We start from the raw sequence: 17,020 nt of genomic DNA on the forward strand, positions 1-17,020 counted from the left end.
ACCTGTGACAATCATAAATCAATTCCAATCCCAGTGGACTCTGAAGAGGAATCACAATCGAATGAAGACAACAGATGCTGTTTGAATAGGGCAAGAATTTTCAGCATGCTGGAAGCAAAGAATAGGTTCTGCTATGTGAATGAAGTAGGAAGAGATGAGGTTTCATCTGTTTTAGCATACCTTCAGTAGATTTTGCTGGAGAACAGTACCATATGCTATTGTTTACATAGCACCAGAAGACTTTCAATAAAGAGTGGAGCCTCTACTTAAAGAACTCATAGGGATAAAGTGGAAAAATAGAACTTAATTTGAATAACTAATCAGAGTTCAAAATGAAGGTAGTGTCCTTCAGCGATAAGTTGATTACCAGAGGTGGATTGAAGCCAGTTTCAACGAAAATTGAGGCAATGATTAGATTAGATTAGATTATGAGAACACTCAGTCCACTTTTATTCTCATTTAGAAATGCATACATGCATTAAGAAATGATACAATGTTCCTCCAGAGTGATATCACAGAAAACAGGACAATCAAAGACTAACACCGACAGAACCACATAATTATAACATATAGTTACAGCAGTGCAAAACAATACTATAATTTGATAAAGAACAGACCATGGGCACGGCAAAAAAAGTCTCAAGTCCCGATCGACTCCCAAGTCCCTGATAGCAGGCGGCAAAAGGGAGAAACTCCCTGCCATAAACTTCCAAGGCACCGACAACTGCCGATGCCTTGGAAGCAGTCGACCACAGCTGACACCCAGTCCATCCGTCCGAAAACTTTGAGCCTCCGACCAGCCCCTCCAATACAGCCTCCTGAGCACCTTTGACCTAACCCCAGCAACCGAAACAAGCAAAGCTGAGGATTCGGGGCCTTCTGCTCCGGAGATTCCGGTTACCACACAGTAGCAGCGGCAGTGAAGCGGACATTTCAGAAGTTTCTCTACATGTTCCTCCATACTCTCACGTCTGTCTCCATCAAATCAGAATTGTGCACGGTCCCCTATTTGACAGATTACAGATATTATTCACCGGAGAAGACGCGCGCGCTGCGTCGCACCGCCATCTTCTCCTTCTCCTCATGAAGATGCCAAGCTCCGCAGATGTCTCAAGATTTCAACGCTTTCCGGGGTTTGTCATCTTTGTCAGCAAGTTACTGACCGACTTGAGTGAGATGTGTGCTCCAATTTGAAAAATGAGGAAGAAGGGCTGAATGGTGAGCAGTACACACCCAATCCTGGAGGATCTCAACAGGTCAGGCCGCAGCTTTGGAGGGAAATAAACAGCTGACGTTTCAGGACTGGAAAGGAAGGGGAAAGAAGCCAGAATAAAAAGGTGGGGGGATGGGTGGAGTACAAGCTGTGGGGTGATAGGCAATGTTCCCTCTAACTTGTAATGACCAGTGTGTGCAGAAATCTTGTGCTATGCAATTTTTTGCCCAGTGACGACAACCTGTGTGCACTGAATTTGATATATAGAGGTATTCATTTTAACAGCTAGCAAAACACTGTCAATAGGAACTTTGATCTCCCCTGGGCTTCATCACTTTCGCTCTCATTCATCTGCACTCTCACACAACATAAATAGCTAGCCTGTAGCAGGTAATGAAGGATTTTCTCTCCAGAGTTTTTGCACCATATTTGGTTTGCTTGCTAAACAACACTTTAAAGAGAGTCAAGTTTCCAAATACCACTCCACTTCTTCCCACTTGCAAATTCTCTAGCAACTTTTCTATCACAATAATACACGTAGGGAACACCAGTTTCTTTATTGTACAGAAATATTTTTCGTAGCCGCACGTTCCTGACCTCATGAGCTTTTGGTGTTGCAGTTTCCACTGTTTCATTAAGCCATTCTGGTTTAAATAAATTAGCAGTTCTTTTGCACTTCATGGTCTTTGCTTCTTTGGAATTCGACACAGTGAATCAGTAATTTCTTCAATAAAAACAGTATAAATAAGCCAGTTATAAAATTTGCAGACAAATCATCAACAACTCCATGTTGTCAACACTGTCCGCATCAGAAACCGGAAATGGAAATGTGATTGTGAAATATACTTAATTTGCCTCTGAGGTAGAGGGTGACAACCTTTTGTGCGCAGTTTAAATTCTTTTGTGCACTAGTAGCAAAAGGTGTGTGCACGTGCACACACACAAACCTTAAGATGGAACACTGGTGATAGGTGAGACCAGATGAGGGGGCAGGTTGGTGGGTGGCGGGGGGATGTGAGAAGCTGGGAAGTAAAGTGAATCAAACCATGGGTGGTCACAGGATAGCCTGTGCTGCCATGCTTTGGTGATAAGAAGGAGCTATCATTTAGAAGGGGTTCTTGGAGTGATGATCTTTCAGGAGGGCCAGTTAGCCAAATGAAAAGATGGATTATGTACAAGTTGAGAAGCAGATATTTGCTGTAATCTACCTTGCACCAGTGCAACAGAGGAGATCCATGTACATACATGTTGATTTTTGCTGTTAAGCTTCTCTAAAGATTACTGGACATCACCCCATTTTCCACAGATGATGAATAGGTAGAGAACATTGGGAAGGTGGTCAACGGACTGTAGTCGAAGGGTCACTCATCACAGACATGCCTTACTCTGTAATACTCCAACCCAAAGGACAGTGAGATGTTTTGTGCACAGATTTGAGTAGGCTAACAAGGTTTCTACCCCACCCCCCAACAAGAGAACATAAGATAGAGGAGCAGAATTAGGACATTCAGCCCATCGATTCTGCACCACCGTTCAATTATGGCTGATTTATTTTCCCTCTCAACCCTATTCTCCTGCCTTCATTTGACACCCTTACTAAGGGGAGAAAGACTGGCAGAACAGTAAGTGCAGCTCAGTCAGTCACACTTTCACAACAGAGACACCATTAAGAACTGGTGACAACAAAACCCACAATGACTAATACCAAATACAGCATAAGAGAGCAATGATTCAACGTGCATTGCACCACAGATCATGAGTTCATGACAGGGCATCCCAAATTGGAGAAAAACGTGCTATCTCACAGAGACCAAGCTGCTTGATGGAAGCAGATGTGGGGATACCCTGGGCCACACTACTGACCTGCAGAGGTCAAGTACCACTGTTCCGCAAGTGGCCCGGGGAAAGCTGCAACCAGTTAGGGCCAAATCTGGAAAGACAGGTCTTGAACTCAACTACCAGGAGGATGACATGACCACATACACAAAAGCTGGCAGATATATTTTTTGTGTTTGTTTCCCCTTATTGGAAGGATATTGACATACTACCACCCTATTTTAATTGATGGGCACTGAAGCTCACCTTCTGGTACGAGAAGCAGCCTTGCAGAAGCATTGCTTCCAAACAGTATTGGATCATTGATTTATCAACTAACTGAAGCCAGCATATGATGATTAGTAGGTTTCCCTGTCCTTATCTGATCTTGTATTGTGAAACTTTCGAAGCTTGGGATCAACTTGGACCATTTCAATCTCAGTCTGTCCAACAGTAAACAATATTTCTGGACGGCACTGGTAGTTGGGACAGGATATTCCCAGGAATTGTGAGGAATGCTGATTAAAAACATACAGTTCTAGAACAAAAGCAATGTGAAGCGTTGGCTGGATTCACCTTCAGGGTGGCTCCCACTCTTGGCACATCCCCACATTAGTGTAAAGGACTTTAGCACCAATGGGTTTATACAAGTTTTAGTCATGCTGAAGATTCAATAGGGGAGATGGGCTGATACACAGTTGTATATCAACTGCTAAGGAGGTATCACTAGCCTATTTCAGAAGGCTGTTAAGGGACATGCACTTAGTTGTAGGCATGTGAGCCCAAAGAATAAAATTGATAAGGAATTCAGATAAATGCTTTGCTGAGCAAAATTCATAAACCAAAAACACTAGGCAATTTACACTGGTATTTTGATGGTGTATTCCTATGTGTATTATTTGGTACTGTGTATATAGACTCAAAAAAACACTAGAATAATGAGTGGCATAAATTATTCAACAATAGACAGAGAAATACTCATGTTAGATGGACTTTTACATCATGGTCACCACCACTAATATTATCATCTTATTCCAGATTACTTAAACTAATTGAATTGAAATCCTCCGAAGTATAGTTAGCTTTGAATGTCTTAGATTAACAAAACACAAATTTGGATTGCTATCTTGCATTTTCCCCCTAATTCCCAGAAATTGTTTCAACCTCAAAAAATAATATACTCTTCTTTAAAATATCACTTACTTTCAATGGTTCAATGGCTCCATTTAATATCAGAGAATGTTTACAATATACAACCTGAAATTCTTACTCTCCGCAGACATCCACAAAACAGAAGACCCCCAAAGAATGAATGACAGGAAAAACGTTAGAACCCCAAATTCCCCCTCCCCCACCCGCATCAGGAAAAAGTATCACCCCACCACTACCCACCATACACGGAATAGCAAAGCCCCCGAAAAGACCATGATCCTGAAGTTTTCTAACTTTTTCTGTTCACCAATCTTGAACCACCTGTCCTTCTGCTTACTGTCCTTTAAAACTCTTTAATATATACTCACTTGTCCAAGGTTATTTACACCCCGTAGTACCTCCCTTTTTGACTGATCCACTAACACCTCTAAACTGCTGAGGAATGCTTCTTCTGTGTTAAATCAGCTTTATAAATACAAATTATATATATTTTTTCTTTTTATGAAAACTGCTGTTAGCACATAATACAGGTTTTGTTTATAAAAAAGACACAAGCTAAGCTACACAAATAGCAAACCACTTAAAATAAACATGATATTTGTCTGTGTATTAATATAAAATGATTCCTATTTGCATAAATAATTCAATCACTGAACAAAACTAAGATGAATAGAATCATTTTAACACTTAATTATAATGTACAATTTTACAAAAAGATTCTTCTTTAAAAATGCTCAAAAATATTTTGTAGTGTTTACAAATAGACACTCAGAGTTGAATGCAGAGCATTATTTTATAAAAAGCAACAAACAAGGCACTTTTAAACTAAATTATTTGCAAGCCAAAAGGTTACTACTGGACAGATACAACAAACTCACTAGACCTACCTTTCATACTTAAATCCTGAGCATAAACTATATTAATTTTTGTGGCAGTCTACATATACTGGTGTTTAAAAGCAGTTCCTAACATTTTTGTGTCATTGGTTTCAGTGCATCTAAAAAAAAAAGACTATACAATAATATTAGTTTAATTGTATCCAGATAATATATTAGCTCAATCAGAGCTCACTGGAAATCCCCAACACAGCACACTTCTCCACAGATTTACGCAAAAAATATTGCACCAAAGCCATCATATTTCCTCTGGTCCTAAAAAAAAGAACAAACGTTAATTATTTGGCATCTGCCCAAGAGAAGACTACATTGGTTACAGCAAAGTTAGCTGAAATCACAAGCATTTTCATGTGAGATCATTTATATTGGCCTATCGGACAAGGCAAGTGCATTCTCATTTCTTGTATAATACATATTACATTACCTAAAGTAAGCAACTTATTTCCATGCTTCTGAGAAACAGAAAATGGCTCTGAATAATTACCACTTCCCCAAAAGTCTCTGTAACACCTTTAGCACCACTCCCCAGTAGGGCACCCCGGGCCAACACCGGAGATAACAAGAACTCTTATTGAAATGAGTTATTTGGTAAAAAAACAATTGTTATATATGAAATCATAATTCTAATTATATTGGATCTATGTCTATTCAGTAGATACTCAAGAAAAAATGTTTGCATAACAAAAATAGTGTACAGATATCAGAAATTTCAATATATTATCAGTGAAATGCAAAGAGTCTCTCGGTTACTATTATTAAATACCAAAACATCAACAGAGAACAATAACCACCCATTAAAATCTAACATTTACAACATCCCAAAGAAATTAATTCTATCCTTGCACATTTGAAAAGAATCATTTAGTAGAGTGTGTATCTGACAGCTCACAAAAGGAACTACTAGATATGGTTTAATTTCTGAATAATAGGCATAATATTTAGATTAGAAATGAACATTTACCAAAATGGGATGACTAAGCAATTCAATAAATGCTATTTTTTTCCCTAACTAATTAGAGAAAATCCAGCCATTGGCAAAGGAGAATTTGACCGATTTGTCTTTGATCCATGCTAATGTTATGTTACAATTTAGGTGCTTGAATTATTAATTACAAGTAACAAAAGAATATTCCATCTTAATGTAGAAAACTCTTGAGTAGAAAAAGGAAAAAGTTAATTCTTTAATAATGACAGCCTTATTCTTATTGCTAGTAATCAGTTAGTCATTGGAATTCTATTTACTGGTTCAGCTGACACGGAGAGGCCACAGCCAGTCCAGATTAAAGATCTTGACCTGAAATGTCGACTGTCCATTGTCAGAATCTGCCTGACCGACTGAATTTCTCCAGCAGTTTGCTTCTTAGCCCCAAAATGTGGTTTGATCACTTAATATTGACAGCAACAACAGATCACTCAGCGTTAAGATACTGCGGGACACATTTTGACTAACAGATCGGAAAGCATTGGTTTCAGACAGTGATTCCTCAAAAGAACAGGACACACAGGTAAAGAAAAGTTTCTTTATTTTCTGTAACAGATTAACTAAATGAATTAACAGTGCAGACAAGGGAGTGATTCTTTTTAGAAAAAATGTTATTGCAGTTAACTTGAAACGACACTCAGACTGAAAAAAAAGCCAGCAGTTCTGCGTTAAGTTCATTACTTAGCAGAAATCCAAAACTTTCTCACAGCTGATCGCCATTTTCAGTCCGACAGAGGATTCCTTGTGGGCCAGTAGTGAAGCAACTTGTACATTTGTACAGGAACATGGACGGGAAAGAGAGGGATGAGAGGGATATGGGCCAAATGTGAGCAAATAGAACCAACAGATGAGCTTTAGGTAATTTATTTAAAAATAATCTATTTTATTCAAATATATTCAGTTAATTTTAAATGTTATATTTTAAGTTTTTCTATTTTGTACAATACTTGAGTTCTTTCAAAACATTTTTAATTGATTTAAAAGTTTCTAATTGTTGCTCATACTGTTTGAGAGCAGCAACAGCTGGTTTAGCACAGGAACGTGGATTAACTACCCCTGCACGAATCTACATTCAAAAGGCTTGTTATATCAAACTGATTTCAGAGTCCAAGGTACATTTTAGAACAGCATTAGCCTGATGTGCCACTCCAAGAAAGCGCCAAGACACAGTGGGAAATTAGATACTCGGTGTAGAATAAAATAAGGCAATTAAAGCACATTCTTCAAAACTGCTTTTGCTCTGGGAAAACTTTGAACTAGATGGTACTTGAATGATTGAGGGATGAGGCGTGGTCGATTTTCCCTGCTCGTAGCATCTAAGGAACCTCAGAAAATAAATTTGGCCGTATTGAAAATCAATAGTCTGCTGCCAGTTACTGGAAGAAAGATCAAGGTGTGAGGTAACATTTCGTGTGGCAGAGGATTTGTAGCTGGGATGGCTGGGGTTTAGGAAGTTCAATGGCCATCCATTGTCAAATAAAAACTGCAAAGTTTAGGCCAATTGGATATCCTTTTAGACAAATGTTAAAGGTACACTGAAGCAAGTTTTTCTGGAAAAGAAAGCGAAAGGCAATGTGATAGAGGGCTTCAAATTCATAATTGGTAGACATAGACGACAAGTTTCTGTCTTCTGGAGTGTCCAATGTAATGGCCAATATAAAGTAGAGAATTCAGGAGAAATTTCTTTACCCTGAGAACGGCCAGAATGTGGAACTTGCTACCTATGTGCAACAGGCTAACTTTCAAACACTCTTTTAAACACATGTCTCAGTATTATTTTTATTCGCACAGTTTTTCTGCTTTTGCCATTGACGTTTGTCAGTCTTTGTCTGGTTCTGTACAATTTTTCATAAAATTCTATTCATTGTATTTCTTTTTTCCTGTAAGAAAATGAATCTCAAGGTAGCATATGGTAACATTATACAGAACTGTGCAAAAGCCTTAGGCACAGTACTGTACATACTTCCACACAAGTTTACCTTGAACTTCAAAGCAGTTGAAACAAGTAACATGAACACACTTGAGTGAATGCTAATTGAAGACAAGAGGCGGAAGAAGTAAAAGGGATAATTGATGTAACTGGATGAACTGGAGTTGGCTGAATATTAACACTGGATAGTGTAAATAGTGGCCTATCAATGGAAGCTAAAGTAAATAAAGGACATAGTGAGTCTTTAAAAATTTCAAATGTGTCAATGGAGTCTTTTTTGCCCCTATTTATTTCTAGGTGTGAGAACTGGTGCAAACCAACGTTTATTGCTCATCCCTAATTGCCCTCAACATGAGGTAATGAAGCTCTACATTGAACTGCTTTAAAGTTCTGGTCTTAATGCCAGTATCAGTGAAGGTTCTTTTAGACAGCACGGCGCTTGAATTGTAGAGAAACCTGCAGGTGATGATTATCTTGACGTTACTGGTCACAACTTCGGAGGTTTTGTCAGAGTTATCTCAACAAGTAAGCACAGTGCATTTTGTGGATGGTACGAGCCGCAGCTGCCATGCTTTAGTGGAGGCAGAACTGTATGGTTAATGTACGGTTAACGTATGGTTAACTGTATGGTCAATGCTGGTGAACTTGGCATCAATCAAACAGGTTGCATTGTTCTGTATGGTGTCAAATCTCTTGAGTGTCGGATCAATGTTCGCCCAGACAAATGGGAAGTAAGCAACACACACAAAATGCTGGAGGAACTCCGCAGCATCTATGGAAAAGAGTACAGGCGACGTTTCGGGCCGAAACCCTTCAGCAGAATTGGAGAAATAAAGATAAGGGGTAGGTTCAAAAGGTGAGGGGAGGGCCTACCATGGAAAGTGAGCTGCCATATTCCCAAGTTGTGCCTTGTACAGGAGAAAGGTTTTGAGATGAGTCAGTGAACCCAGAATACTCAACCTTTGGAAAAGCGTTGAGGTGAGTCAGTCACCCCAAAATACCCAACCTTTGACCGGTTCTTATAGTCACAATACTAATGTGGCAGGGTCAGTGATGAATGTCAGGTTGAAGATGGAGAGTCCTGTGAATTAGTGAGGTTCAATGTGAGGGTAGATAATTAGAGTCGCTGGCTGGAGATGGCCATTACCTGGCACACATGTAACATAAATAAATATTAAACCATGAAATTGCAGACAATGCCTGAACTACAACCTTAATGAATGATATTCTAAGTGTTAAATTAAACCGTACTGCATTTAGGGTTAATGATTAACAGAACACTACGCTACTGAGTAACAAGATGATAATCATTTAAAAAGCTCTTTTGATGGTTCCAAAATCCTGGTCCTGTCATGCTTGAAGTATGCAGATAAGAACTCTTATGTTTCAATCTCAGGTACAATAGGAGTCCGAGAGTTCTCCCCAGCCAAGCAGGAAAAGAACACGTCCAATCACTGCATCCCCTCCAAAAAATAAATCAATTTTAGGTGAGAAAAGTTGGAGGGATTGGAGGAAAATTTTACATAATAACCTTGAGGTTTATGTATTTAGTATTTTGCATGACCAAAATGAATCATTTACTTTTTTATCCTCCTGTTTCCTGTCCTGCCTTTCCTGGGCTTGGTTCATCATTTAGGGTTTTCACGGGAATAAAATTAAATAACTACACCAGTCACCAGAAATGAAAATGATCTAGCATTTTACACCAGAAATAAATGGTCTACCTTTAAACGTCACTCTCGTTTCTTCCTTCATTTGGAAGCTGGTCATTATGAGTTTTTTGTTGGTTACCTGTGGGGGGGGGGGGAAGAAAATTAAGAGATGTAAAGCAAAGCTTTGCATATCATTATGGATCCCCTGTTGTACTCATCTCCGATGCTATAAAGCAGCTTTAAAAAATAGGAGCACAATTTGGACATTTGATCCTTTGAGCCAGCCTGGCCCTCCAACTCAATACCATATCTCCACTCTCTCCCCATGCATCTTACAGCCTATCGATCTTGATATCTGTCTGCTTAAATATATTTGGTGATTTGGTTCTACCACACTATAAGATAGTAAATTCTACATGTTCACTACCCTGAGTGAGGAAATTTCATGTCACCTCAGTCCAAAATTTTTTGCCCTGTAAGTCAAGAAAGACATGACGTCTCATTCAGAATACCCCAGCCGGGAAAACATCCTTCGAACATTCAGGTGAAAAGAAAAACTATCTACTGGAGGAGCTCAGTGGCTCGGGCAGCATCTGAGATGGGGGGTGGGGGTGGGGGGAAGAGGGTTTATGTGAACAGCCCATCACGTCACACTTTACACCAGTGTCAAAGACAGGACGGCAAATTCAGAACAAAACAAAATAGCAGTACTAAGCAAAATGGCCCCTCACACCAGATCATGGATAATCTACCCAGGCCTCTGCTCTCTTCTTTACCAGTTCCCTACATCCTTAATTCCCTGTTCTTTCAAAACATTATCAATCCCACTTTATATACTTACAACGAGTTAGCCCCACAACTCTCTGGCAAGGGAGAGGAGTTTCACTAGCTGTGGTGAGAAGAAATTTCTGCATACTATGTTTTGAATGATCAGCCCCTTACCTCGAGACTAAAGTTCTTCATTTGAGAGTCTCCCCCTATTTAAAACATCTCAAAACTGCCGTGCCCCTAAGGATTGTGCACATTTCAATAAGATAAGCACTCATTCTTCTCAACTCCAAATAAACTCCAGACCGAACCTCTCTAGGCATTCTTGAAAGCACAGTCCTCTAGGAAATAACTGGTCACTCTCTTTTGGACGACCTCCAGTGCTACTTCCTACTTCTAACAATCCACCTACAATCTCTCTCCCATTTTGATCCTCCCATCAGCATACATCTATTTACCAAGGTTTCTACCTGGCCTACAATCCCCATCCTTTCCTCTTCTGCCCCCATTTGCTCATCATCTCTCCCTTAACTTGCTCCACATATTACCTTCCAGCTTCTGTTTCTACCTTCTCTTTACCCCTGCTCCACCCCGACCCCTAACTCCATCTTCCCATCCCTCTTTCTCAACTTTTTCCACTCATCACCCAGCAGCCTCTCTCTCTTTTCTACCCCTCTCTCAACTGGCTATATCTGACTGTCAATCCCCACCTCACCTCAATGGATGAATCTCAGATGAAGAGCAAAGCAGAAAGATTAAAGAAGGGAGCTGCGGAGCATTGGACTTAAAGCGCAAAGAGGGATGGGCTTATGGATGTGTGGTATCTGCAGGGGGAAAATAATGGGCAAAAGGCATTTACTTCCTAGTTAACTCATCATGGTGCATGGACTTGGTGGTTCTGTCTTGGTCCTGTTCCCCCAACCTGGGGCATCTCACGGTCAAGTGTCATCCATTCCGCCTGCGGAGGGAGCTCTCTGCCATAATTCTGGCCGAGGCGCACATTCCACCTCTGGCAGATGTCAGGTTGGCACGAGAGGAGGTGAGACTTCAACCAGGTAATAAATTAGACTTATCATCATTGATATATGTTGTGAAGTTTGTTGCTTTCTGGGCAGCAAATACCACCAGTATGTCACCTACAAGCGCACAGGAGCCACGACACTCGATTACTGTCACGTCATCGAGACGTAGCATGCCATCCCACGCCCGCACTTTAGCAAGTCCTTCACCTGGATCTACTTCTACTGCCAGCATATACTTCTACTGCACCGTATTCAACACTTCATTTTCAGATCTGAATGAATATGCCATGGTCATAATTGACTTCATCAAGATCTGCATGAACAAATGCTTGCCTTCGAGATCATAATGAGTTTTCCCATACCCCAGATAAATCAGGGTATTTGCAGGCTGCTGAGGGCTGAATCAGTGGCATTCAAGGCTAGCAATCTGGTCCAGGTGTGACCTACGAAAGGCCACTGTGAGAGTGGAAAGTCAGCTCCAAGTGGAGCTAGAGGCAGAATCGGATGCAGGACAGTTGTGGCAAGGTTTGCAAGGCATTACTTCCCTTAAGGCGAAACTCAACAGCATAAATGGCAGTAATGGTCCACTCCCTGATGCGTTCAATGCTTTTTATTCAGGGTTTGAAAGGGAGAATAACATTACATCTGTGTGATCCCCACAGTGTCCGGCAATCCTGGGATATCTGCCTCAGAGGCCAAAATCTGAGCATCCTTCAAGACAGTGAAACTCCGCAAGTTATCAGGCCCTGGCAATGTACCTGGCTGGGTACTGAAAACCTGTGCTGGTCAGTTGGCTGGAGTATTCAAGGACACTTTCAACCTCTCTCTGCTGTGATCTAAGATTCCCACCTGTTTCAAAATGGTGGCAATCATTTAGTCATCCAGGAAGAGCAGAGTGAGCAGACGCAGTGACTATCGCCAGGTAGCTCTCATATCTACCGCAATGAAGTGCTTTGGGAGATTGGTCATGGCTGATTGAATTCCTGCCTAAGCAAGGCCCTGGACCTGCTGCAATTCACCTTTTGCTACAATGCGTCTACAATGGATGCAGTCTCACTGGTTTTCTACTGTGTTGAAGCACCAATACAATTGGCAGACACAAGACCAGCTACGTGTTTACCAGTTACAGATTGGTGTTCAACAGCATCATCACCTCACTACTAATAAACAGATTCAAAGCCTGGGCCTCTGTATTCATTCTGCATCTGAACCCTCTCCTTTCTCATTGGGAGACTATACTTTCCAATTTGGACCAGGAATAACATCTCCTTCTTGTCGACTATCAACACTGTGACAAGAATACACATAAATTAAGATGTTAGCTGGCCTGGGCTGGCACCAGTGGGATCAGCAGTTGGTCTGCCACCTGTCTTCAGGAGAGAGAGAGATAAGGAAAACAATGGAGCAGCATTTGGAGATGTTAATGAAGGGGAAGGAGAGCTGTCAAGAGCGGCTCACCCTTTGAACCCCGAACTGTTTGAAGTGATGGACAGGCGATACCCCAGCAGGGGGATAAAAAGGGACAGGTTCGCTAAGGCAGGACACACGACGCCCGAGGTAACGAGACCCTGGACAAGTCTCTCACAAGTCGGTGGGAAGTTTTGGAAGGCCGGTTGCGGGACCAGGCCATAGACGCACAGGGTGGAAAGGCACGATCGGCGGGAACCTGGTGTGTGTCCACCCTTGCCTGGGTGCCGGGTTCACCGCAGAGAAATGATCGTATCTGGAAACAGAGGGGTCACGGTCGGTGACCTCAGATGACATCACAAAGGGCTTGCCTGAAAGCCAACTGCAAAGGTATGTGTGTGGAAGCCGTTTTGAATATTCATTCGTTTTGCTCTCTCTCTCCTTCTCTCCACTGTCTGCGAACTGAACTGAACTAAATTGAACTGAACTTTGCGTCACTTTGAAACTGGTCATTTACCCCTAGACAACGATAGAGCTTGATTGATCCTGTTATCTTTAATAAAACTTCCTTAGTTCTAGTAATCCAGACTCCAACTGAGTGATCCATTTCTGCTGGTTTGGCAACCCAGTTATGGGGTACATAACAACACAAATACACTTCAAGGATACACACTCAGTCCACTGCTCTACTCTCTCTTCACTCACGACTGTGGAGAAGCACAGCTGAAACATCATCTATAAATTTGCCGATGACAGAATCTCAGATGGTGGCGAGGAGGCTTACAGGAATGAGATTGATCAACTGGTTCAGTGATGTACCAGCAACAAACTCACACAGTGTCAGCAAGGCTAAGGAAATGAGTGTGGACTTCAGAAAGGGGAAGTCAGGAGAACACAAGTCCTCTTTGGGTGAAAGGGTGAGCAACTTGAAGTTCCTGTATGTCAACTTCTCAGTGTAGCTATCCTGGGCCCAACACATTTAATGCATTCCCAAAGAAGGAATACTCATTCCCCTACTTCATTATAAGTTGGAAGAGATTTGGTATGTCATGGAAGGCTCTTACAAATTTCTGTAGCTATTATGGTGGAGATCATTCTGACTGGTTGCATCATTGCCTGGAACCAATGCCAATGAACAGGATCACAAGAGGACGCAGAGGGTAACAGATTCAGCCATCTCCATCATGGCTCAACCTTCCCCACCACTGAGGTCAACGCTAAGAGGTGCTAGCTCAAGAAGGCAGCAACAAACAAGAAGAACACTTCAAGAAGGCACACCTGCTTCTCATTATTACCACCAGGGAAGAGGTACAGGAGCCTGAAGACTCACACTCAACCTTTTAGGAACACCTTCTTCCTATCCGCCAACAGTGGTGGCAAGGAAGCATCGAGGTTAGTGTAACACTATTACAGAGCGCCAGCAACCTGGTTTCAATTCTGCTGCTGCCTGATAGGAGTTTGTATGTTTTTCCTGTGACCATGTAGGTTTCCTCTGGCAGCTCCGGTTTCCTCCCACGTGCCAGAGACTTACGGGTTAGTAGGTTAGTTGGTCACATGGGTGTAATTGGGTGGGGCGTGCTCATTGGGCTACAAGGGCCTGTTACTTTCCTGTATCTCTAAATAAAGAAATAAATTTTTAAAAGGTTTCTGAATGGTCCACAAACCAGTGAATATTGCAGCATTATTCATCTTTTGCAATATTTATTTTTGCAATTTATAGATTTTATGTCATTGCACTCAAAAGAAATCTACGCTAAGTGTCAGTATTAATAATTCTAACTATAAATCTGGTGTTTATTTTTTGACAAATTTCAAATGCAGATTAGCCGTCGTAGATGCAGACATAGAGTACAACTCCAGTAATTGGATATTTATGGCAGCGTAGCGGTTAGCGTGGTGCTATTACAGCTCGGAACGCTGGAGGTCAGATTTCAGAGTTCAACTTTGACCTCCTCTGTAAGGAGTTTGTACCTCCCCGTGTGGAATGTGCGGTCTCCTCTGGGTGCTTTGGTTCTTCCCCCAACCCTACAGTCCAAAGATGTACCAGTTAGAAGGTTACTTGGAAAATTGTGCTCGGGTTAAATCGGCTGTTTCTGGAGACGCGGCTCCCAGGGTCGGAAGGGTCTGTTCCATGCTTAGTCTCTAAATAAATAGATTTGGCACCCTCAGGATTTCAGTGATGTCTCACTGACAGCTGTGGCAAGCTACTGGATCTCATTCCTACATATAACTTCAACATAGTTTTAAATGAACCTTTTTCTTTTCAAAAATGTTAACTCAGTAGTAACACAAATTTTCCAGCAAACCTGTAAAGCTTAAAGGGAGCATGGGAAATGGGGTTCCAGTGATCCAGATATTGAAATAAACCACTGGGATCCCCAAAGAACTAGACTGTCGGTTATTGGTGACTAATGGAAGGCGGCATTTACACATAGGAAATGTTTACATTCAGATCAAAATTAGGCATCTAGACATGGAAATGAAAGGTAGAGTCAACTTAATTATCATAATGGAACCTAATTTTCAGCTTCAGCAACATCAGACCTGATTTGTGTAGGCTTAGATGATCACATAGCCAACTAAAAAGGTTTCTTGGAAAATAATCTCATTTTCACCAGAGGTCACAGTCTAAATAGGGGCCTGGATCAGCACAAGGACATGCAAGTGCATCACTGAAGAATCAATTGACATCCTCAGAGTCAACAACATATGCCATGTTTTCCTGGAGCACATGGACTTTAAAATAAAGTGGACAGAGCAAGAGATATAGGCACAAATGGACCTCTAGTGAAAGGTAAACTGGAATGTCCCATATCTCCTGAGATGGATGGCTGCTATGGGATAATAAAAAGGAGTCATAACATCGTCCCAAAATGATTAATCACTGCAGAAGTGCAGGGAGAGGTAACAGATCTGTTGAATACAGACAGTCATCAGATGTAATGTGGCTAGGAAGAGCACATCTGCTGGGTATACTGCAAAGGGTTTCCATAGAGATGTGATCATTAACAAAAGGTGAGTCTGCTTGAAACAGATTAGAAGGGGTTTCCAAGACACATTATGATCACACCAGGAAATTAATATGGGAAGTGTCCGATCACACACTGTCTATACTTCAGATTTGTTAAGAAATGACAATTGACACTTTGAACTTTGGAACTGTTGCACCTCATGTCTAAAATTGAGTATGTATGAAATGCTGTGTTTTGTGCAATTAGGGAGGATGTGGGGGATATAACCTCAAGGTGAATGGCCCTTCTCTCTCCCTTCCAAAAAGCCAGAAGGCCTTTTGACCCCAATTACAGAATCATGCGAATTATCCTTTGGTTCCTCAATACATGCTGATCAAAAATCGCAAATGAAAATCCTAGATTTACTTAATGTAGAAAATTTGGAATAAGTTCCCTCAGACTGCTTCAGTTGCCTTCCAATATAACACTGGTTCAACAGACAGAACTGATTGACACCGGCCTCCGTCACACATCGATCACACTTACATCACATGACGAAAAACAATGGATCCTCACCAATCCCTAAGCTTAAAAGGTCATGGAACAGAAAGACTGATTTGAAAAAAGAAAAATCTTACGCTAACAATGCTCATATTAGATTTATTCCTCTAATTACTCCAACCCAAATTAACATCAGATAGTAGTATATTGTGTTTTAGTTATGCCACATGCACAGATATTCAATGAATGCCTTTCCCTATCCTCCTGGTCAAAGATTACTTACCTTCAACAACAGCATGACCATTTATTGACTGAACAGATTGATGATTAACAACTGAGGTTATTCCAGATGAACCCTCATCTGCAAGATATTCCTCTTCCTCCGAATCCACCAGAGTAAAAACATTTGAACCCGTTTGCCTGCAAATTTGGAAATGTGGCGATCAAAGCAAGTTACTCATAGAAAACTATTTTAAGTGTTAAACAAACTGATGTGGCAACAATGAATGCAAAAATTGTAATTAGATTACCAACATTATCACACTGCTTTTCTCCTTTTTCAATAATCTTAACACTACATTGAAGTTTAAACCACAAAGTTCTACAGTCACAAATGCATTTTGCACTCAACCACTTAATGGCTCAGGTACAGAAAGACAATGACCCAGTTTTAACAATCAGTGGAGAGGTATTCTTGGTCATGATGACAACTTGAATAAACTGTTCTTGCA

The 17,020-nt window shown here is 41.0% G+C and overlaps 1 protein-coding gene across 1 annotated transcript in view; it reads right to left on the reverse strand.

Annotated features, from left to right (window-relative positions):
- Positions 1-452: 452 nt before the first annotated feature.
- The window catches only part of vsig10 (V-set and immunoglobulin domain containing 10), a 34,496-nt gene continuing 17,928 nt past the window's right edge, over positions 453-17,020 (reverse strand). The window contains exons 7-9 of the mRNA XM_063034073.1: positions 16,573-16,709; positions 9,713-9,779; positions 453-5,331 (exon numbers count right to left, since the gene is read on the reverse strand). Of these exons, the coding sequence (XP_062890143.1) occupies positions 9,715-9,779; positions 16,573-16,709 (202 nt within the window). The 3' untranslated portion in view covers positions 453-5,331; positions 9,713-9,714. The remainder of the gene's footprint in view (positions 5,332-9,712; positions 9,780-16,572; positions 16,710-17,020) is intronic.

This window comes from Mobula hypostoma, chromosome 27 (genome assembly GCF_963921235.1).
Source record: "Mobula hypostoma chromosome 27, sMobHyp1.1, whole genome shotgun sequence".
Classification (NCBI taxonomy): domain Eukaryota; kingdom Metazoa; phylum Chordata; class Chondrichthyes; order Myliobatiformes; family Myliobatidae; genus Mobula; species Mobula hypostoma.